This window comes from Natrix helvetica, assembly GCF_964273705.1.
Source record: "Natrix helvetica genome assembly, chromosome: 4".
Classification (NCBI taxonomy): Eukaryota; Metazoa; Chordata; class Lepidosauria; order Squamata; family Natricidae; genus Natrix; species Natrix helvetica.
This window is the reverse complement of record NC_138550.1, coordinates 60,000,460-60,025,578: the sequence shown is the minus strand read 5'-3', so window position 1 is coordinate 60,025,578 and position 25,119 is coordinate 60,000,460. Positions and strand designations below refer to the sequence as shown.

General features: G+C 41.6%; 1 protein-coding gene across 1 annotated transcript in view; it reads right to left on the bottom strand.

Moving 5' to 3' along the window:
- LOC309390747 (amine oxidase [flavin-containing] B-like) overlaps positions 1 to 23,466 on the bottom strand; it is a gene marked incomplete at its 3' end in the record, with an annotated part of 70,580 nt that extends 47,114 nt beyond the window's left edge. The window contains exon 1 of the mRNA XM_081950411.1: positions 23,307 to 23,466. Within this exon, the coding sequence (XP_081806537.1) occupies positions 23,307 to 23,361 (55 nt within the window). The 5' untranslated portion in view covers positions 23,362 to 23,466. The remainder of the gene's footprint in view (positions 1 to 23,306) is intronic.
- Positions 23,467 to 25,119: the final 1,653 nt, after the last annotated feature.

The window sequence follows — 25,119 nt, the reverse complement described above, 5'->3', positions numbered from 1 at the left end:
ATTAAATGAAAGTATTAAATTAAATACAGTAGTTGAAGGGTAGCTTTAAGCTACTTCATTTTTCCATTATTTTTCTATAACTTTAGTTTAGATTCTTGGACCGTCTACATATTATTTACTGATCTAGAGAAAATTGAGGTGCATTAGGAAGATGTAATGTCAGACTAATTTTATGTAGCCTCCAGAATCTTCTAATGTTTCATATTGTTGCTGGTCCATCTTTCCTCTTCTAACTATATTGGGAATAATTCCATCCTAGCCAGATTTTTTTTCCATTAGTCAACTTCCTAAGAAAAAATGTTTCCCTACCCTGATTCAGAGTGTTAATTCCTAAGAAAATAGAGATAATCTATCTTCCTTCAAAAGTTTAAAAGCCCAGAACAACTTCATACATTTTACTGAAGTGAAGATAAAGAAAGCACTTGTTCAGAAACAACACAGTTCTAAGCTGCATAAATAGAGGGATAGAATCAAGATCACGTGAAGTGTTAATACCACTTTATAATGCCTTGGTAAGGCCACACTTGGAATACTGCATTCAGTTCTGGTCGCCACAATGTAGAAAAGATGTGGAGACTCTGGAGACAGTGCAGAGAAGAGCAACAAAGATGATTAGGGGACTGGAGACTAAAACATATGAAGAGCGGTTGCAGGAACTGGGTATGTTTAGTTTAAGGGAAAGAAGGACTAGGGGAGACATGATAGCAGTGTTCCAATATCTCAGGGGTTGCTACAAAGAAGAGGGAGTCAAACTATTTTCCAAGGCACCTGACGGTAGAACAAGAAGCAATGGGTGGAAACTAATCAAGGAGAGAGGCAACTTAGAACTGAGGAGAAATTTCCTGACAGTTAGAACAATTAATCAGTGGAACAGCTTGCCTCCAGAAATTGTGAATGCCCCAACACTGGAAGTCTTTAAGAAGATGTTGGATAGCCATCTGTCTGAAATGGTATAGGGTTTCCTGCCTAGGCAGGGGGTTGGACTAGAAGACCTCCAAGGTCCCTTCCAACTCTACTATTGTATTGTATTGTATTGTATTGTAAACTGTAAAACAGTTCATGCACATTTTACATTCTTGGGAAATAGGTGTGCATTCTCTCATATGAGATGTATGCAATTATATATAAGGGAATTTCAGCTAAGTGTACCTTAAATATCTCTGGGAAAGAAAAACAGGTAACATTTGCATTTCTTCTGTCCTTTAAAGCAACTCTTACTTACAGGGTAACAAATAATTTTATTTGTTTAATGTTCAACAAAGTATTAGGAACAATTATAAGTTTTAAAATCTTAGAGAAGAGCTAATTCTCCAGATTATTTTTATTCACAGGATTTCAATTAATATCCATTAATATGCTTAATAAAGTATCTACTGCTTTTTCTAAACAATAAAATAAATCATAACCGGAGGTGGGTTGCTCCTGATTTGGCCCAGATTGGACAAACTGGTAGTAGCGGCGGCGGGAGCGTGCGTGCGTCCTCAAGCGAACCGGTAGTAAAAAAAAATGGCAACCCACCTCTGATCATGACAAAATAGAAGTGGGAAAAGCTAGGGCTTCAAAACTTTACAAAAGGCTACTATAGGAGGATAGGGGCTTCCTGAACTTCAGGAGACAGAGTGTTCCATAGGGCAGGGGCTGCACAGGAAAGGCATGCTTCTTAGTTCCCATTAGATGACAATATTTGGAGGAAGGAACTAGGAGAATGCCCACCCTATCTGATCTGGTAGGATGGATATATTTCCTTAAGGAAGCTGCAGATAATCTTTCTCTGTGCCACATATACATTCCCTTCCCTCCTTCCAGAAGGGAAAAAAGAAGAAAATAAAGAACCAAGAGTGGAAATGGGATACTTTTTCCCCCTATAAGCCAGAGATGGGGAACTATGGCCCTTTTTTGACTGGTAGACATCAAACTTCCAGAATTCCTGGGAGTATGGCTGGCTCAGGAATTCTAGAACTTAGACCACAAATCATAAAAGGGCCATAGTTCCCCATCCCTACTATAAGTTATAGAGAGAAGAGAAGGTGAGAGATAAATGTATCAGGAATTCAAATCAATTCCCTCTGTGATCAAAACCAGACCTGGTTACATCTCTTACATGTTACCTTAACATCTGAGTCAAATGCTTCCTTGAAAGCAAGAGCATCATCTTTGCAGAGATACTAAAGATGTGATGCCTGATGGGGGAACAAGATAGGACAACCCTTTTTATTTGCAGATAAGACAGCCAATCCCCCAAAGCTGAGGTTTTTTTTTTTCATAGCTCCAATGTCCATTGATTGCATTACACTGTCTGAGATTTGGATTTAATAGCATTGAGATCATTAAAACTGTGGACACGATACAAATAATCAGATTACTGAGATTATTGCTACTGAGATATTGAACTTGACATTAGGCACCTTTATCTCCCTTCCTGTTAAATAACCAATTATGTTTTTGTTAATAAATGGCACCCGAATTATTCAATTTCACATTCCATTAAAGAGGAGGCAAGAGGGTGACAATAGATTTAGGCTCAAAAAATAATTGTTCAAGAACCTCATGAATTTAATTATTAATTTAGTTCATCATCATTATATATGAAAAAGAATAGAAAGAATGAAAGAAAGTTTTCTACTTTTATCCATATGCTTGATGAGATAAATACTTCCCATCATAGACATGGGGGGGGGGAGAATAAGCATTTTTTGAAACCAATATTTTACTTTGTTTTAATTTATATCATTCATTTCTCTATCAATTCACCAGTTGCCGGAAGAAAGAACTGCAATGGAGTCAGTCAACATTTTAGTTTCAGAAGATAATGCATGCATTTTTAATATCTAATTTCAAATGTCAAAAATTACAAAATTAGTCCAGGAAACATGTAGTTTGTACTTCTACATAGATGTACAAATTAAACTTTGCATGCACATATTGGGAGTTGGAAATATAATGCAAGAATTGTAACATTGGATGCCACTCTTATGTATGTTGACCTGAACAAGTTCACACATGATTTTTCTTACATATGTATTCAGAACAAAGGGCAAAATGGAACTTGCTCGTTAAATGTATCCTTTTATGTCTTCTTCTTTTCACAGGATCCTGATAAATTTTTATATAAGACATAGGAGTAGTTGAAGTGAAAAGCTTGCACAATGTCCCAAAGTTGCTTTTTCAAAAAGCAACTGGACTTTGTTGTCTTTTGAAGTCCAGTCTAGTTGTCTTTTTAAAAAGCACATTTGGGACAACTATGATCTGGATGGCTAAGAATCTCCATAGGCGGGGCAAGCGGCAGGTGGTTGGGCGGGGTGAGAGGTGATGGGGTGGATGGGGGTGGGGTCAGCCAGATGTGGTATTTGCCAGTTGTCGGAACGAGTTAAAATTTCTGTTCCCAGTTCACTCGAATGGGTCTGAAGTAGCTGAATCACACCTCTGCCTTCATACTATTATTTTTTAAGTTGCTCAGTACTTTTACTATCTTTCGTGCTTTTATTTTTTTCTTTCATGGATGCCATGTTTTTTGGAACCTTGTTTAAACCAAGTTAATGCCTTTTAGGCTTCCTCCACGTGAGTAGGAATTCACTTTTTCAATAGTAAGTATTATATGTCACGGGGGGCGGGGGTGGCCTTCAGGATTTTAGAGATGCTTAGGTAAATTACCTAAGATTTTCTTTGAGATGACAGATAATCTAGCATTAATAGACTCATGGAGATATAAAAATGGAGATGCCAGAGAATATACCTTCTTCTGATATAATACAGATATCTAAAAATCTCACAAATAAAATTCTGAAAGTGGACATTCTGCCTAAATCTTTCTCTGACCATAATCCGGTGCTTTTGGTTTTAAGAAAAAAGAGCTCGAGTTTTAGATGGAGATTAAATGAAGTTATTCTGCAAAAGGAAAGGATTGTAAAAGACTGTAAAAAGAAACTGCAGGAATACTTTGAGAATAATTTGGGAAAAGGTACAAGCTTAACAACAGTATGGAAGGCTAGTAAAGCGATTATGAGAGGCTATTTCATACAGTATAATCATTTAGAGAAGAAAAATCCCAGGAAAAGACATAAAAGATATTGGATGATATTAGACAGAAAGAAATTCAGTTGCAAAAGACACCTATGGATACTAACATTTTACACCATATTAAACTGTTATGGTAATAATTATCTATGTTAACTATACAGGTAATAGAAACAAAACTGAACTATGCCAAACAAAGACATTTTGACATCTACCACCAGGTAGATGGTTAGCATATTAATTAAGAAAAGAAAGAGAAATGACAATAATTGGAAAAAATTGTGAAGGCAATAAATAGACAATGAACTCATTAAAAAGTCCTTTCATAACTTTTACTCAAATTTGTATAAAAGACAGGAGATTGACACATTAAAAATAGATGAATACCTTTTAAAACAACAGTACCTAGACTAACACAAACTCAGAGACAACTTATGAATGATCCGATAACTGCTTTTGAGATATGAGAAGCTATTTTTAAAAATGAGGCCAGGCAAAGCATCAGGCTTAGATGGCCTTACAAGCCAATGCTATAAGTGTTTTGAGGATGAACATCTTCAACCACTAAAAGACACAATGAATTATACACTGCATGGGGAAAATATACCCCAGACATAGAAAGAAGCCAATATTGTGTTGCTCCTAAAGGAGGGTCAAGATGTTACAAAGACAAAGGACTATAGACCAATCTCATTACTAAATAAAGACTATAATCTTTTTGCTGCTCTTCTGGCAGAAAGACTAAAGAAGATTTTACAACTACATATACATGAAGACCAGCAAGCTTTCTGCTGAAAAGACAGCTAAGAGATAATGTGAGGGCTGTCCTAAATATTATTCAATATTTACAATATCATAATGAAAAACAGGCTGCCTTAATTTTTTTAGATGCAGAGAAGGCCTTCGACAACCTGAATTGGGGCTGTATGTTTAAGGTGCTGGAAGAAATGGACTTTGGAGTGAATTTTATCCAAGGAATTAAAGCAATCGACACATACAGAATGCAAAAATTGTTATAAATGGTGATTTAACTAATTCATGTGAAATTCAAAAGAGTACAAGACAACGATGCCCTTTGTCCCCTCTGCTGTTTATTTTGGTTTTGGAAGTTTTGAATAGAGTTATCAGACAAGATGACAAAATAAGGAGTATAAATATTAAGAAATAAGTTAATAAATTGAGGGCTTTCGTGGTGATCTGGTTATATTTCTCCAGAATCCAAAAAATAATATAGAATATTTGATGAGGAAATTGAATGAGTTTGTTGTTTTGGCAGGTTTCAAAATAAATAAACAGAAAACAACAATATTGATCAAGAATATGTATTCTCGGGATAGTGATATATTGAATAAAAAGTTGGGTTTTAGGGTTGAGGAAAAAGTGAAATACTTAGGGGTTATGTTGACAAATACAAACATAAAACCAGGGGTGAAATCCAACAGGTTCTGACAGGTTCTGGAGAACTGGTAGCGGAAATTTTGAATAGTTCCGAGAATCACCAAATGCCACCTCTAGAGTGCGATGGGAATGGAGATTTTGCACTATCCTTCCCCTGCCACACACCCCAAACCACACCTACCAAAACACAGCACGCCCACCAAGACACACCCACAAAACCGGTAGTAAAGAAATTTGAATTTCACCACTGCATAAAACATCTCCACACTCCTCCAGGCCCAGCTTGCTGAGGAGGGGGGAGCATCCCTGATGCCTCCACTTTCCCCCCCCCCTCCCCACGGCCCCAGCCATCACTGCCCAGCTTCCTCAAAGGTGGCAGCTTGCGTCTGGAGGTGCCAAATGGTGTTCTGCTGCGAAAGAAAGGCCAGGTCTCTCCACTGTCCAATGGGGGCGCTTCTGCCAGGCCAGTCACCCCCCCCTCCCGCTGGGCTTTTGTGATCAGCACTCAGCCAGGGGAGGGAAGTGCTTTCCCACACTGTCCCCTTCTTTTTCTTGGCCCTGCCATCAAGGGAGGAAGAAGGCCAGGCTTGAGGGATGGCCCCCACCCCACAAGTTCCAGCCCCACCATTCTCTCCCAGCCCTCTTTGATGGCGGCAACAGCAAATGTACTGCGATAAAGGCAGAATCCTGTTGTTGTGCAAAGGCAAGTGCAGGGACACTTTGCTCCCGCACTAAGGCTCCACCCATCGCCACCGCCATGACAGGGGGACAGCTCTTTCATCCCTCTGCTGCAACAGGGCCACAGGGAGCTGCAGCAGAGGGGTGAAAGAGCGCATTGAGGCTCCGTGTCATTATGGGCTTCAGGAGGTGGACGGGACCCTACCTCCCCCATTGTGAAGTGCGTGAGTGAAAAAGTTAACTCAATCAATTGCAACTTCGCAAGATCTTTTTCTTTCGCAAGAAGTTGGAGTTGATTGAGTGAAACACAATGGGAGTTGGGCTGGGGAGATGGCATGCTGGGCTGAGGAGAGGGCTCTGCATGCCACGTCTGGCACACGTGCCATAGGTTTGCCATCACGGCTATATATGTTGACAGCAGCAAGTCTATTGTATGCATAAAAATGGAAGCACACTTTAATAATAATAATAATAATAATAATAATAATAATAATAATAATAATAATAATAATAATAATAATAATAATAATAATAATAATAAAATTTATTTCTTAGCCGCACCCTCTCCCGAAGGACTCGGGGCGGCGTACAATAAAAAACACATAAAATACAATATGGACAATACACACACAAAATAAACGAATACGTGTACATGGAGGAGGTAGGCAGATGAATAAAGACAATTAAAAACACAATTTAAAATCCCCTAATAAAATTCCAAAAACCACAAAATTAAAAAACCCGTCAGGAGCAGTGTGAACGAACTATGGTTGAGCCAGGCCAGCTACTTGGAATAGGTGGGTCTTGAGCTTTATCCGGAAGGCGCGGAGGTCAGAGGTGGTCCTAATATCCGGGGGATACTTTGATTCTTACTATGGCTGAATGGTTGCAGAAGTTGATGGAGTTGGCTGAAATGGCAAAATTGACTACTTTGATTAAACAAAAGAACATAAGTACTTTTGTTTCCACATTGGGACCGCTTCTGAACTTCGTACTCGATGTGGAAAAGAATGAAACTCTGGCTTTGGGTTTTACCAAACAGACTGATAGATCTTTATAGAAATGTTTTGTTCATATTATTATGGAAAAATAAAAAGCTGTGATTTGATGTTAATGCCTTATTTTACTGTAACAGAGAGAGTTGGAAATCAATGCTTCTTTTCCTTTTCCCTATCTATCCTCACTTCTCTTCCCCCTTTCCACTCCTCCCCTCACTGCTCTTCTATTTACTTTCGTATTTTGCATTTTACAATACTCTGTATCTCAATAAAAAATATTTAAATGGGTAAGGGTGACTCCCCTTGTCCTCCCTTCACAGTTGTCCTTCTTTCTGATGAACCATTTAAGCTTCAATGAGTCCCCCAGGCTCACAGCTTCCTCCGCCATATGACAGAGTTCGCTTCTGGGTGAGACTTAGCAGAGGTTTCACCCCAGCATTCAGCTTCCTCCTGGTCATTGCCTTGAGTAGACATTGTTGGCACGATCCCCACGGTAGGGCAGATGCCTCTCCAGGTTGACCATTTTTCAGATTCCACCTAATTTAAGTATCTGCCTCAGCTATCTTCTCAGGAAAACATAACTCTGGAAACAGACTCTTTACATCGTATTTCAAAAGACACTTGTACAGAGAGAAGTGATTGCAGAGAAATCAAGCAGAGTCTAATGATTCCCATGTGAAACGTTAAGCTAATTTTCTCTGTTCAACCCCCCACCCAGTGCCCCATGTCCACCAGTAGCCAATACGATGCCACAAAGATGTCATGAGAATTTTGAGGCGGGATGGCGATAGCAGATCATCTTTGGGACAGCACAACCTTGGCTAACAAGCTGGAACTGGCTGGGAGGGAATCCATCCTGGCAATCCAGTCCCCCTCCCTAATTCCCATGCGGTTACAGCAAAAGCAAAAGCATTCAAAGCGTTCAACCGCAAGAAACATTCCCCCTCCCCTTTGGAATGGCAGCGTTCCAGCAGGGACTTGACAGGCTCATTAATTTTTTAAAAGAGCTCTTTGGAAGCCCTGATCAAGGGGGAAAAAATGAAGTGGGTTGGTGATCAGGAGTGTTTAAATTATTTTCTGACTCATGATCATTCATATTGCCTCTACTGGAGGATGAGGATATACATCCTGCTAAAAACAATAAAAAAGGAGAGAGCAAGATAGAAAGATGGAGAGTGTGAATTCACAGTAATACATCCAGTAATTTTATCTCATGCCTCAGAAAATAGCTATATGAAAAAAAAGTGTGTGTAACTTCTTCAATATCTGATAGTTCCTTAGCAGGAATTAAAATCTAATTAATCTTGATGTGTATAAGGTGTGCAAGCAATTACACTGTGTGGCATGAACTATTTGATCAGCTGATTCACAGTGCTGTAAGCCAAGCAGACCTTATGTGACCTGTTTAAATCATGTATAAATAGCAGCTGTGGGTGACAGGCAAGAAGATGCATAAAGGAAAGAAGTCCATCAGAAATTGTATAATATAAAAATGGATCTGTTTCAGCAGATAGTAGCACCTTGTCTAAGTAGGCATTTTTAGTTCTTGGACACGTGCAGAGAATACCAGCATTGTAGGCTAGACTAATATTTTCCTATGTTAGCAACTTGAAGATATGTAGACTTCAATTCCCAGAATTCCTGGGAAAGCATGAGCATGCTGGAATTGAAGTCCAATATTAAATTGCCCAGGCTGAGAAGCACTGTGTCAGGCCTGCAGTCATATTCCTGTTAGGATCTTTGGCCTGCCACACTCTCTATTACTTTACTATGCTGTTTCATTAGTGTGATAATTGGGAGGGGGAATAGTAAGAAGTAGAATGTGTTGTTGTCAAAATAAAACATTCCTTTCTAGAAGCCCAAGGTCATTCTTTGTCTCCGCACCTCTGCACCTGACCGGAACTAGATGGGTGGAAATGTCAGCGTGACAGTGGAAGACTGGACGATGTGATGAACTTGTGGGTTTGGGGGCAAGATCATGAACTTTCAACTGGGTGGAAAACCCAGGAAGCTTTCAGATTCAGGTTTTCCACAGATGTGCCAACATGTCTCTCTTCATAAATTGGAACTTTGAGGAAAGATCTGCCCTGAAATCTGATTTAATTTTGGATGATATTTGGAACGCTGACACACTGGTCTTCAATTACAGTTTTCAAACTTTTTTAGGCTGCAAAAAATGTTAAGTTTTTTTAAAGAGATCTCTGGAAACCCTGATCAAGAGAAAGAAACCTCATAATGCAGTAGATAATTTGTTGCATTTAAGTGGACTCCTTTGTTGTTGTTGTTTTGTTGGTCTTTTTTTGTCCTTTAGTTTCTCATTCAAAATAAGAAACCCATTCAAAAAAAATTTCCCCAGCTCATCCTATCCCTCCCTCCCCATCTTTTATTCAGGCTTGAGTATTTATATTTTTATAGTATTTAATTTGTATTATGTATATATTGTGTATAGCAGTGACGTGCGGTGAGATTTATGACTGGTGAGGCACTGACACAGTGTTGGGTTTCAAATATTTTTAGACTTGTGGACTTCAACTCCCAGAATTCCACAGCCAGGCATGCTCAGTTCCAATTTAAAGCGACAGCATTTGTTTTTCTCCTTTGCTCCTTCTTTCTTTTTCTTTTTCTTCTCCTTCCCCTCCTTCCTCCATCTCTCCCTTCCTCCCCCTCACTCAAACACACACACACACACACACACACACACACAGAAGTTGGATTGGACTATCTCTCCTACCCCTTCCCTCTCTCACTCACTCTCAAACAAAACCCCCACACACACAAAAGTTGGATTGGATATCTTTTCCAGTGGCTTGAAAGCAGCTCCTCTGCCATCCCCCCCATTCCCCTGCTGCCTTTCCCAAACACCTCCCCCATTGCAAATGCAGCATGCTGTCTGGGTGGGAAATGCCTGGAACGGAATAAAGCCCACCCACTCACCTCCTGCTGGCAGGCTGGGGTGAGAGGAGAGGCAGAGAAGCCGGAGGGGAGCAGATCTGAGCCTTCCAAAAGAAAGAGGCTGGGGGGAAGTGTGTGTACTACAGCATGGCTCTTTGCCTGGCTTCCTGCCTCCTCCTGTGGTCTCCTCAGTGCTCGCTTGTGCTCTCCCTCCCCAAGTGTAGTTTGATTGCAGGCGGAGCCACGTTGCCTTTTCAAACTTGTAATCAGTGAAGCTGGGCTAGATTTTTATATAGTTTTATCCAGCTGTGTGTGTGTGAGAGAGAAATGAATGGGGGCCTGGGGAGGAAGTCACTACACTTGGGGAGGGAGAGCACCAGTGAGGAGACCACAGGAGGAGGCAGGAAGCCAGGCAAAGAGCCATGCTGTACACACACACTGGGCCCACAACGTGGCTCTGCCTGCAATCAAACTACTCTTGGGGAGGGAGAGCACAAGCGAGCCAGAGTCCTTCCCTCCAGCCTTTGTCCAAAGCCCTGCACAGCACCAGGAGGATAAAGTTTGAATTCCTCCCCCTCCCTCCAACCCACACGTACCTTTTCCAGCTTTTTTTAACAGTTAAGCAGAGTCATCCATGGTGAGGCAGTAACTAGCTCAGCTTACAATAATAATACAATAGTAGAGTTGGAAGGGACCTTGGAGGTCTTCTAGTCCAACCCCCTGCCTAGGCAGGAAACCCTATACCGTTCCAGACAAATGGCTATCCAACATCTTCTTAAAGACTTCCAGTGTTGGGGCATTCACAACTTCTGGAGGCAAGCTGTTCCACTGATTAATTGTTCTAACTGTCAGGAAATTTCTCCTCAGTTCTAAGTTGCTTCTCTCCTTGATTAGTTTCCACCCATTGCTTCTTGTTCTGTCCTCAGGTGCCTTGGAGAATAGCTTGACTCCCTCTTCTTTGTGGCAACCCCTGAGCTTTTTCCTTTTACTTTTTTTTTCATGATGAGAGTGGTGAGGCTGTGCCTCACTTGCCTCACCTGACTGCATGTCACTGGTGTATAGTTTTATTGTTATAATTTTATAAGCCACCCAGAGTTACCCTCCATTAAGATGGGAGGCCAATAAAATAAATAAATAAATAAACTAACAAACTAACAAATTATAATGGGGTGAAATTATTCTGAATAATTTTAATTTCACCCTAGATAAGAAAGAATAAAAACATCTTTAAAAATTGCTTTATATGTTTCCCATTTCATAAGTGTTATCTTTCTCTGTGTATAATATATAGGAAGAAGAAAGGCAATGGACACAGAAAAAGATATTATATATAATAATGTATATTCAAGTGGGTAATTAACATATTCATTGTACCCATTTATGTAAATGCTTTGAAAATCCCTAGTATCTTATAATCACATCACCATGCTTAAAAAAAAAACCCTTTGGGGTATTTCATAGATTTCAAAGCCAATATCAACCTTAGCAATTTTAAGATGTGTCAGATGCAACTCCGCTCTCCCACTAACTAATGATTAGGGGACTGGAGACTAAAACATATGAAGAATGGTTGCAGGAACTGGGTTTGTCTAGTTTAATGAAAAGAAGGACTAGGGGAGACATGATAGCAGTGTTCCAATATCTCAGGGGTTGCCACAAAGAAGAGGGAGTCAAACTATTCTCCAAGGCACCTGAGGGTAGAACAAGAAGCAATGGGTGGAAACTAATCAAGGAGAGAAGCAACTTAGAACTGAGGAGAAACTTCCTGACAGTTAGAACAATTAATCAGTGGAACAGCTTGTCTCCAGAAGTTGTGAATGCCCCAATACTGGAAGACTTTAAGAAGATGTTAGCCAACATTTGTCTGAAACGGTATAGGGCAGTGGTGGTGGCACGCATGCGCATGCTGGCCAGCTGAGTTCACCCTTTTTAAAGCCATTTTTCACCCTCCCCAGGCTCCAGAGCCTCCCCCTCCCCCCTGGAGGCCCCCCGGAGGCTTCATGAGCCTTCTGAGTGCAAAAAACCAGCCCTACGGGCAAACAGGAAGTTTGGGAAGTTCGGGCGAAAACAGCCCTCCCCCCCCCCCCGGAAGCCCTCCGGAGGCTTCAGCGACCTTCAGGAGGCTTCCCTGAAGCCTCCGAAGCAGTGAAAACGACCCTCCGAGCAAACCGGAAGTCACTTCCGATTTGCTCGGAGGGTTGTTTTGAGCGCTCTGAAGGCTTCAGGGAAGCCTCTTGATGGTCCTTGAAGCCTTCGGAGCACTTAAAATGACCCTCTGAGCAAACCAGAAGTGACTTCCGGTTTGCTCGGAGGGTTATTTTGACTGCTTTGGAGGCTTCAGGGAAGCCTCCTGAAGGTTGCTGAAGCCTCCGGAGGGCTTCCGAGGGGGTGGGGGAGGCTGTTTTTCTGGGGAGGGTGAAAAAAGCATGCAAAAATGGGGGGATGCGCCTGTAGTGCGCGCATGCACACTGGGGGGTCACGCATTGCATTATGGGTGCGGCACACCTGCACATGACCCCCCTGCACTCCCCCCACTTATGGCACGTGAGCCAAAAAAGGTTCGCCATCGCTGGTATAGGGTTTCCTGCCTAGGCAGGGGGTTGGACTAGAAGACCTCCAAGGTCCTTCCAACTCTGCTATTGTATTGTATTGTATAGTGCCAGTTTGGGATTCTGGGAATTGAAATCCTCTCATCTTAAAGTTGCTGTGCTTGAAAAACACTGCTTTAAATAATGTTCAGTTCTGCACTAAATTCTATTTGTCATGTTGAGTAAATGTAAGGTTTTCAACTTTGTGAAGCATTGGTAATAAAATCAAACCAGCCTTTGACCAGAAGATGTTGTGACATGCTCACAAAATTTATTTATTCGCATGGCGCAATAAACTGATAAGAACACAACATTGTTTTCACCTTTCAAAGAGTCCAACTATTGCTAGACATTTGTCCTAAGAAGACATGAATGACAGGAACTATGCTTAGCAATATTCAGTTGACATACAGTATATACTTAAATATTTACAAATGTGAGGGAGTGTACTCACTTCTGTGATATACTGTAAATTGCAACAACCACTAATTAAGATTGGTTGCCAATTTTCTTTTAATAGACCTTTGCCTCCGGGGAGAGGGGGCGGTCTAGAAATTTAATAAATTATTATTATTAATAATAATCAGGGTTTCTGAAAATTTTTTTTACTGATAGGTACTATGGCCTGAAAAAGCTGAATGCCACTGAACTAGACTATGCTGGGAGATGGAGATAGGACTGAGGCCATCAGGTGAGCTTTGGCATTAGGGACTCAATTGCTTCTACAATTGTTTCAATTGAACTGTACTAATTGTCAATAATTACAGCATTACCTACGGTTACAATTTATTCATTGTGTTTTAACTATGATCTATGATCCAACAATGAGTGGGTTTAAACAAACCCATGATAGTTTATTGTTTAAATCCAGCTTAAATAGACATCTATATCAGCGGTGGGTTTCTGCAGGCATTACTGCCAGCTCTGTGCATGTGCAATTTGTGCGAGTTCAATCCTAGGTAGTGACAAATATTTATCTCTCTGGACACAATGAGTAATATCTGCTGCAAACTTTGCATTGGCAACAAGGGCTTCCCGCCAGTAAACATTCAGCTCTGTTGCCCTGATTCCACCCCGATGTAAGGGATTATGGGGTCATTAAAAGACACACACACAAAAATCTGAATGTGTATGTATCAGTGACGTGCAGTCAGGGGAGGCAGGGGAGGCGGAGCCTCACCGCTCTCATCATGAAAATAAAAAAAAATACTCCGGGAAGCCATGAAAGTGGCTGGGAGAGGCGCGCGGCTTGGTTTAGCCTCCCTGGACATCTCAGCAGCAGCCCCAAGTGTGCCGATCTCACCATTTTTTGCATTGGGTGAGCCCGGGATCCTTGCAAGGGGAATGGGACCACGTGTGCAGGAGGCTCCTCAGCTCCAGCCTCAATCAGTGCAGCCGCGGTCCCCTTCATGTTGGCTCAGGAAGGAGAGGAATGGGACCACGTGTGCAGGGGAAAGGGATCGCGGCTGTGCTAATCTGAGGCTCTGCGCTGCTGAGGAGCCGCTTGCACACGTGGTCCCATTCCCCTTGCAAGGATCCCGGGCTCGCCAGATGCAAAAAATGCCAAGGTAACATCATCAGTGCTAGAAGGGGGGGAGGAGGAGAAAGGAGAAGTTTCTCTTCTCAGAAATGTCTTCTCAGTGGAGCTGAAGCAGCCTGTCTGTCCCTTTCTGACATTTCTGAGAAGAGAAACTTCTCCATTTGGGCTGCGCCTGTGCGATCGGAGCAACCACGCGGTTTGATGACGTCACCAGCCTCACCAATCATAAACCTCACCGCACGTCACTGGTATGTATATATGAATGCACCCACATTCATCTCAAACAGCCTTCTGTCCTGCAAAAGTGCTACTTGGCAACCCAGAATTCCCAACCAGCTAGCTCATGAGCCTAATTACTGGAAATGCTGAGAATTACTATTATTATTGAAAGTCGTAGAATATTGGCCTAGACTTAAATCATAGCATAATATGGAGTTAAAAATCAGCAGAACAGAATTTATGAGTAAGCGATTCAGCTTCGTCATGCGAGTCAACAAGTTGAATTAGTTTCACAATAACTTCAACAGTCTTTCAAAAAGTTAATGCTGTGCAGAAAAATAAATATACCAGTTCTCATATAATTCAATGAAAGAAAATTAGTTTTTGAAATGTCTTGTTGAAAGAAAGAATGTCAATCAGCTTTTTCTAGGAGAGTGATATTCTTGCATTCATTTAGTTTCAAAGTGGTCATGGAAAGCATATCACTGTTCTCTGTGTCATTGTATAGTAGTTCCCAACTTATGACCGAATTTTGACCAAAATTTCAGTTGCTAAGTAAGGCAGTTGTTAAATAATTCATGTCCAATTTTATGACCATTTTGCCACAATTGTTATGCAAATCGTGTGGTTGACCTGGGCATGCTGCAACTGTCATGAATACAGGCCGATTGCCAAGCATCCAAATTTTGATCATGTGACTTTGGAAATGTTACTACAGTTGTAAGTATGAGGATCCATTATAAGCAACTTTTTTCGGTATTGTTGTAAATTTGATTGGTCACTTAATTGATGATTTTAAGTCAAGGACTACCTGTAAAAATTTCTCCTGAAAAACAAGTTGAAAAGGCAGCCACATATATCATAGTGTTTTTTATGTTTGTTACAAAAAGGGAAATTGTTACTTTTATTTAATTGGTCTCACATTCTTCAATTCTGTTTATTTTACATTATAGTAACTGTTTATGCAAAATGTTGCATTTATTGCACCTACATTTACAGCAATAATGTCTTCTTTGATAATTTCTAAATAGTGCTTGGACTTCTAACATTATTGTTAAATAATGTCAACTGAGCATGAAGTCCATCACTGAAAACTTGAATCACCCCAGAAAATGAGAACTTGGCAAATCATTTTTCTAAATAATCTCTGGCAGATGCATAAATTTAATATCCAATCACTTGGCTGCATGAGAATGCCATAAATTCATCAATAATAGGATATATGTAGTATTTTTTTTCTTGAATAGGAAATATCACTTGTAATCCAGGGGTTTCAAACTCAAGGCCTGTGGGCCAGTTCTGGCCCATGATGTGGTTAGATCTGGCCCATGGGGAGGGGGCTGGAAACAGTGAAGGATCTAAGGCTGACCATGTTCCGGCCCAGATGGCTGCCACAAGTTGTAGATCAGTGCCATGCCCACCACCAGTGCCTCCATGGCCCGCTCACCAAACTGAACTCGTAGCACATAAGTGCTACCCTGTCACCGGGACTGCCCTTGCATGGAAAAGCCATGGTTGCTGGCAATCTCTCCCCCTCCCCTCATCTCTTCCTGAGCCGGAGAGAGGGAGAAAGGAAGGAGATGGGAATGAGAAGGAGGAAGTGAAAGGAGGGGGAGGGAGGGAGGGAGGGAAAGAAGGAAGGAAGGGATGAGGATGAGGATGAGAATGAGAAGAGCTCACTTGGAAGAAGCGCTTATTGAAAAATTTGCCTGCACATACCAATGGAAATGATATGTGAATGCTGGTCTTTCAAACACGAGGATAGACAAAGCATTGCCATTAGAAACATTTCCATTGATTTATATTAGGCTGTCCTCTAAAAGACTTTTCAGGCAAATATGCCATCAATTATATTCAAAACCATGCAATCTTATCCCAAGTTTCATCTATCAATGGCAAAGATCCAATCTCTCACAGCTGTGTGTGTCAGAATATGCAGGCAGATTAGCCAGCTAATAGCACAGCAAGGAGGGTGGAGAAGGTGACGGGGAAGAGAGGCTTGCCTTTAACCTAACCAGAAATGCAGAAGGAAGGAAGGAAGGAAGGAAGGAAGGAAGGAAGGAAGGAAGGAAGGAAGGAAGGAAGGAAGGCAGGCAGGCAGGCAGGCAGGCAGGCAGGCAGGCAGGCAGGCAGGAAGGAAGGAAGGAAGGAAGGAAGGAAGGAAGGAAGGAAGGAAGGAAGGAAGGAAGGAAGGAAGGAAAAAGATGGGAATGAGAAAGAGGGAGGGAGGGAGAAAGGAGATGGGAATGAGGACAGAGGGAGGGAAACAGGAAGGAGGGGGAGGGAGATTGGAATGAGGGAGGGAGAGTCTGAGGGAAGTCCTGTCTTAGCACTTGGCCACCAGCAGCCCTGCTGCCCTTTTGTCATCCCCTTGGTCCCTCCTCCTGGTGGTCTCCCATCCTATCACTAAGGATTCATTGGTTACAAAGCTGGATCTCCTCACACGGAGAGGGAATGGGCCTCCCTCTGATCCACACACTTTTCCCTCTTGCACACACCATGAGCAATCTGGCCAAGGAGAGTGAGCACAGCAGGAGCAGCCTCAAGGAGGTAAGCATAGCCAGGCATCCCCTCAGGGAAGCAGGACAGGACTGGGCTGTGGGGTCTTGGAGCCCCAGGAGCTTGAGGGCTGGGCTAGGCACTTGCCCTCTACTGCCCAGGGTTCCGTGTCAGTCTCTTTTGCTGCCACATTTAATGCCTGGGAAAATTGTAGGGGGGACTGTAAGGAGTGCTGGAGGATAGCCATAACAACATTCCTTTCTCTGAGAGTCAAGGGCATTCAGCCTGCACCTGGATGGGAGTGACTGGGAGTTTGTCTCCAGTAGGGATGGTGAATTGATTGGACCACATGATGGACTTGTGGGTGCAGAGAATGGATCTTTGACTTTCTTTTGCGTGGGGAAAACTCGGAACTCTCAGATTCCGGTTTTCCCAGATGTGCTTCTCTAATAAAATGGAACTTTGAGGAACTTTAAGCCTCAGAATCTTCTTTTGTTGGGGGTGTTACTTGGAATCTGGACACTCAGGGAACCCACACTGTCATCTGGGGGTCCTCTGCATGGCCTGAGAGGGACAGTTTGGCTCCTCTAGTGGACTAGGCATTGCCGCTCACTCTGGTCTCACCTTCCTCTGCTGGAGCCCTTCAGATCCCCCCACCCGCCTTGCTTTGCCCCCCACAGTAGGCAAAGGGTGATGCTGCTTTGTATGGAAGCATGGAGGAGAAAGTTTGCAGGAAGCTGTTTCCTCCAAGTCCAACTTCTGCCTTGACAGATCTCTGGAGAGGAGGAGGGGATGGCGAGGGAACTGTATGAGGGGAGGCTGCCCCAGCAAGCCAGCATCCTTATGTCACCTGATTGGAAATGGGGATTCCCTTTCAAGAAGGGGCAGCCTCCCTTGTTCAGGACCAGGGAGCACTGCTCCCCTGCCTCCTCCTCTTGCTCTCCAGAGATCTGTTAAAGCAGAAGTTGGGCTCGGAGGAAACTGCTTCCTGCAAACTTTCTCCTCCGCGCTTCCACACATAGCAGTGCAGAGGTGGGTTGCTCCTGGTTCGGCCTGGATCAGGCAAACTGGTAGTGGCAGTGGCGGGAGGCTCTGCCTACCCACCCACCCAGACGTTTCTGGGCATACACAGAAATGTCGCACGCATGCACATGCGAGCACGGGTGAGCCAGTAGCACTGGGGTTTGCAACCCACCTGTGCAGCAGTGCTGACCTCCACCTCCTGCTTTCCTGGGAGGGGGGCACCAGACAGGGAAATGCCAATGATGTCTGGGATTTGGAGAAGAATGTTTTCTTTGGCATGCTGTGCACATGTGCCCACACTCACACAGAAACCATTCCAAGCTTAGAGACTTTTATCCACATCTGAGCTTACAAAGTGCCAATCATGCCTGGGCTTAGAGAGAAGGCCCTATCCTTCCTCTGTGGATAAATGTCCCCAAACTTGGCTGCCAGAAGTTTGGCAAGGCAAGGAGCTGGTGGGGCACCAAATTGTCCCCACGTCAAGTTAGTTGGTATGACTTGTTCCGTCCCGACCCAGTCGTCCTGAGTAAACCACGCTCAGTGAGCAGCATCAAGCCAGCCAGCCACCCCCACCCATCCAAACCCACCTAGTCATGGTGACCTGGCTATTGGCCCTTTGAGGGCAACCTAATGTTGATCTGGCCCTCAATGAAATTGAGGTTGACACTCCTACTGTAACCATACCACATAACCAAGTTAATGATTTTAATTCTTATCTTTCATTTCAATGATACATTTAAGGATAGTGAGCAATTATTAATCTAATTTTTTCTCTAAATTGCAAGCTGTATCAACGTTAGTTAGCACTTTGATTATTGTCCCCTTTCCCTTCAATTTCATCTGATTCTTGGATACTGCTTTGACAAATCCCTGCATTTTCTTTGCAAGATTTCAGAAGTGATTTTCCTTTGTTTCCTTCCTGGGGATGAGAGAAAGTGACTGGTCCAAGATTAAACAGCTAGCTTTGTGCCTAAAACAGAACTAGAACTCACAATCTCTTGGCTTCTAGTTTGATGCCTAAATGCCTACGTTAAACTGAAGTGTTATGTGTGTATAAAGGCAGACCAGCAGTATATTAGCTTGCACAAGAAACATACATACTGTTTATGCGTAGGAATTCCCATCATAAATTCCTTTGTTTCGTGTTATTTTAATGGGATGTAGACAGAGGGGACCAACAAATCAATCTAGAGAAGTAAAAACCTGAAATTGCAGAATTGTGCAATAACATCACACTATCCAATTCATTCTTCAATACTGATTTGCAAAACAAGACAGCAGCAAAGCCAGATGAAAAAAACAATCAGCATTTCTGTAAGGACTGATGCACTCAAATCAATACATTATAATTTGGCAGAGAGTCACAACAGAGCAGAATATAAATTCATGGATAATTAATACTATGGAGGCATGTATGATGGAGAGATGACTTGTGTTTTAAATCAACACATGGGAAATGGGTTTAGAATAGGACTTATATGTTCATAACTATGAACATGACTTCTCAACTAAATCAGATATGAGACTAATGCTATAATGTCAGATACTTCAAACTTTATATATTGATATGTTTTGACTGAAAGAGCAGACTAGGATAAAAGAAAGCAGGTTCAAATTCTCTCTTAAATAAACTTAACTCACTGTGTTATTGTGCAAATTAAATGAAAAAGTCTGCTACTCTGATCTCCATGAAAGAAAAATCGGATAAAAGGCTTGTTTGACTTCCATCTGCTACTTAATAATCTGACATTGTTCCGTTGCTAGCCAACCAAAACATTTTTTTTAATTTTAACTCTTGAGTTAACATTAAGAGTCGTTGTTACAGAAGGTTTCAAATCTAATCTAAATCTTTACTGTTGGTTGAGCATTTGTTTTCTAGTTGTTCATTATCAAATAATGTCATATTAATGCCCTATAATTCTTCTTTAATGAATAAGGAATGCTTATCTAATGGTTTCCCCAAAATATAATATTTTAGCTAACACATATTACAACACCTGAGAAGTATGCCAACCTGAACAATCAATCATACAATTTTTTGCAGCATCTTTCCATAAAAGCATCAGTATTTTATTGAATTAACTGGCTAACTTATAACAACTAATGCCAGAATAGTAAATCCTCCACTTTTGCTATATAGTGCAGTTGTTCAGCATAAATCTCTTAACCATGAAATAAGCAAAATACAAGACTAGCAAAAATTTAACTTGCAAGCTATTTACATATGAATCCTTTTCCAATGTGGTGCTCTCCAAATGTGGTGTCCTCCAAATGTTGATTGGGAATGTTGGGAATTCCCAGAAAGCCCTAGGATTGCGGATATCAGCATATACGGTTAGCCATTTCTAAGACAAATGTTCTGGACATTTGCCAATGGCACAGCAGAAATACACCCAATGTAGCTTATTTTTTATTGTATAGCCATGAAGGAGAAAATGATTTTCTACCTGTTATATGTTTCAGGTATAGAAATCCAAGCCAACAAGGTATTGCAGAATGCTACTTAGTTAAGCAAATAACAATCAAGAATTTATAGAGCATCTTTATAAAGCTAGTCAGATCTGAATAATTAATCAAACAATAAACTTACTAGCAATTTATTACAATTCAAAAGAAAGGAAGAATAACAGTGATTGCAGAATTGATAGAAGTCAATTACATTCTTCTTCGTCTTGTGGCATATCTGTCATCGGACATTAGCAATCATGTTGGCAATCCTATTTTTGTCAACAGCCGCATGAAAAATGCCGCTGAGTTTTGTCCAAACCAGTCCCTTAGGTTTTGAAGCCATGATGTTCTTCTTCTGCCTGGACCTCATTTGTCTTCAATCTTTCCCTGGAGGATTAAGTGAAGGATGTCATATTTTTCTGTGTGTCGCATCGCATGTCCAAAACATTCTAACTTTCACTTTTTTATGGTTTTGATGATTTACCTTGGCTTTCCTAGGCGGATTATCACTTCCTCATTTCTGATTTTGTCAACCCAGCTTATATGTAACAGCCACCTGTAAATTCACATTTCAAATGCTTCTAGTTTCTTCAAGTGGTTTTCTGTCAGAGACCAAATCTGTACTCCACGGAGCAGGATAGAAAAGATGTAACATCTGAAAAGCCTGATTTTCAGACTTAGGCTTCAGAAGACCTTTTTCATTTTGAAGAATGCTGTTCGAGCTTTCTCTATCCTTGTCTTTACTTCACTGATCATGTCCCAGCTTTCATGTAAATTAAAACCAAGGTATGTGCTCCTTTCAACTTTTTCTAGTGGTATTCCTTCCAAATTTATCAGTGGTAAATTAATGGGTTGTTTGCTGACGACCATGATCTTGGTTTTTGAGGTGTTAAGCTTCAAGCCATATTTTTCAGATATTTCTGAGACTTGATGAGGAATTGAAGGTCTTCATGCTTACTGGAAAGCAGAACTGTATATCAGCATATCTTAAATGGTTGGTCTGAACACCATTTACTTTGAGGCCAGCATCAATGTTTTCCAGTGCTTCGTTGAAAATTGACTCAGAGTAGATATTAAACAACAGCAGAGACAGAATACAGCCCTGTCTGACCCCTCTTCGTATTTCTGCATCATCTGAGTATTTTTGGTCTAGTCTCACATTTGCTATCTGATGTCAATGTAGATTCTTTATGATTCGGATGTCTTTGTCATGTAGTCCCACCTGTTTCAGGATTTGTAATAGTTTGCTGTGACTTATTTTATCAAATGATTTTTCAAAATTGATGAAGCACACGTAAACACTTAGATTGCACCATTAAACCAGTTTGGAAATTGACAGTGCCATCATAACTGTGTCCATCAGAAGTCATTCCCACTGAATTCATTTATCAATGTGGGGTGGGGCATAAGTACGTATGCTTATCATTTATTTTAGAGTATTCTGATGCCAACCACACCTTAGTTCTATGTACTCTAAAAATAATAGAGGTACAATTAAAGCAAATGGGTAAGGCAAGAGGAAATAAAACAAACAAGCATAGTTTGAGCCCTCTCCCAATATGGTAATGCTTTAATCCCAGGGATAGGTTGTTCTGCAATCTAGGTCTACCATGAAAAAAACAGGATTAACCAGAATCTCAAATAAATACAGGGAAGGGCTTGCAAAAGATGCCCTAATGGCTGAACAAAACCCCAGACTGAAAGATTTATAGACAGACTTTCTGTTTTTGTTTTTTATTTGGGATTACAATCTCACAATTCTTTTGCAATAAACAGGATTCAGGACCAGCCATTACTTTTTTATTATTAGCAGATGGGAGGTGACCCCATTCAGCTGCCTCCTGGGCTGAGGCAGAATGAAAGAATGGGGTCACTTCCCATATTCTAATTAAAAAAACATTTGTCTGTGATGTTTCTGAATTCTGATTATCACAAAGGAATTGTGAGCAAAGGGTGGGACTCTAATCTCAAACCAAAAACCAAAACAGAGTGTCTGCTTGTAATTCTTTCGACCGGAGGCCTGTATATTGTTCAGCCACCGGGATATTTTATTCTAGTCTACTTTTTTCACCAAATGATAAGTAAAGAATTTGAAGCATTTTGTAACCTTCCATTGACCCTTCTGCTATATTTATCCATTTATTTATTTTGTCATCACTGAATAATGCTGCCACTATCTGAAAAAAACACAAAACTAAAGGAACTTAGTGTCTATGATCCAGCTTTACTGGTGAAGGAGAGGATGGCTTGCACTCTCAACAAACTCAAAAGGCATCTGAAGTACTGGTTCCACTAACTCCACTAGAGGAAATAGAGACATGGAGCCCAAGAGTCTGGAACAAAGAGTGATCCTACCAGCCTAGATGTTCATGGTTTATGGTTAGTATCTAGAGCTCAGATGGATAACATTTATAGAATAGGATTTGCGGGTGGGGGTGGAGATGTACAGTACAAGCAAATACACTTCGAACTTTGGCCTTGGTTCTACCAGCACAGAGTATGTAGATATGTTAGAAATGTTGAGATGTTGAACCTAAACTGCCTGGCGGATTAGGGGCACCGAATTTACGAAGGGCTCAAGTGCACCAACTTGAACCAAACCATTCCTGTTTTAATCTTTCCTACTGCACGGCGATTCAATTCCGGGTTCATTGCCGGCGGACAAAGGAGTTCTTGGTGAGAAGGCTGAGGAAAAGAAGCGTGATCAAGAACAGTCTCCGCCTGCCACTCCAGAAGAGAATGGCGTTCAGCTGTGCGCCAAGAGAAAGAGCAGGGCACGGCGCTCACAGCTGGCCAGTGGCCTCTCTCATGCTAGCGGGACTTCATTTCCTCCCCGACTCCCACTCCGAAATCTTAAAAAAAAAAATCCTTTCAGCCTTCTGCCGAAAAGAACCACAATCCAATTCTGCCAACCTTGGGCCCGATGCCCCAGAATAGTCCGACGCCCTGTCTTCTGTCCGCCAGCGCCTGTCTCGGGAGTATCTGCAGCCCGCTCTCCCGCTGACTTACCTGAGATGCCTCCTCCGATCACGATCACGTCGCACTTGTTGTGGTCGCGGCTCATGATGGCTGGTCACCGGCTCCAACTGTAGCGGTTGTTCCTGCAATCGCAGAGGTTGCTAACCGACTGCCACCCGGACACAGCGACAGGGGCAGCCGTTTTAATGAGCCACACGCCGCTTGCGCTAGCTCAGCGGGAGACTCCGCCCGCTGCTGGCAAAGGGCGGCCAAGTCTGTGGCTCAGCCAGTGAGCCTCACCTGAGCGGACGCCCCGTTCGCTCAAGGATTCCCCGAGTCGCCCCTGTAGTTCCCCGGCGGCAGGGATACAGCCGCTGCTTAAGGCAGGAATCACCAGGCAGGAAATCAGTAAATGAAGTCGACTGGAGAAGCAGACAACGGTGAAGGCTTCACCTGTTGAATGCCCTGGTGCTGTTCAAGGCAGAAATAAGTTCTTAAAATATTTCCTAAAGGAATAATGGGTCTGATACCACTGGACTGATTCTTGCCCAAAAGTACAGTGTAGAGATCCAGTCTCTTATATGCTTCTGTTCTACTCATAGCTACACACACGCACGCACCAGTGATCCATGCAAAACCTCTCTGCATAGCTTTCCTTCACAATAAGCCTGTCAGTCCAATTTCTATCCAGTTATTTTCTGCTGTCATTTTATTTTAGCCCGTTAGCCATTGTACACCTGTGCTTCTACTGAAATCCAATGGGCATTCAGCTTCATTTCAATGCATTCATACTGAACGTAAGCATTCTTTACAATGCAATGAGTACTTCGCTTGACTTGACTCTCATGGAAGCAGTGGATTGATATATGGGATGTTAATTTATATTTAAAAATGACTTTCCCACTATATAGTTTGGAATATATATATTTCAGTGTTTTAATGTAGCAAGCATTGATTTTAAATCCTAATATATAATTGCAAAATAATAATGGAAACAGTCACCTAATTTCCAGATAATTTAAATAGGAACAACCACAATCCAAATATTACTCATTGAACCCACAAAAAATTACCCTTTGGTTTTCTGATTTATGCTTGATTTGTTGTTACTATTATTGGTTCTTTGCCTAGCCCTAGACAGCCAGATGTTTAGACTGGATTTTGCATTTTTATCCACCTATCGAATCCTTCCGGGGATCTGGGATAGGCAGATGTTGATGTTTGCTAGACACACTCATTTTTTTTTCTAAAGGCAGGATATAATTGCTACTGAAGATACCAACATTGACAATTGCATTATTGAGAGTGATTTTCATCTGCAGACCTAAAGCATCTGGGTTAATTTCTTGCTTCTTTTCCATTTCTAGATTTTTTGCATTTTGCTCGATTAATTATTCTGATGAACTTGCATGCTCATTTGTGACCATTTGGATAGCCACCATCCTCATTTTGGATTTTGGAAGATGCAATGCCCCGTGCATATTTACTTCTAGGTTTAAAAAGAAACAAAGCATAGGATTAGATAGTTATGCACGAGCTGCAACGCTCAAAATTAAAAAATTTTGGAAAATTTCAAAACTTTGTGGGGAGAGCAATGTGATAATAATATACAGATTACTAGAGTTGTAAATTACCTAATTCGGGAATAATTTTAATTTTTCAAAATTCTGATATTTGTTTGGAGGCAGCTGGATAATTCTGGGTGGAATTTCCAGTTAAAGGAAAGAAAGATTAATTAGCAGCAGGAAGAATATATACTCCAAAACCCTTATAACAGGATCTTCATCATCATTGGACTCAAAGCCTGGTAAAATACTCACTCAGATCTTCAATAGTTTCCTGAACATTATCAGAGTGGGAAGTG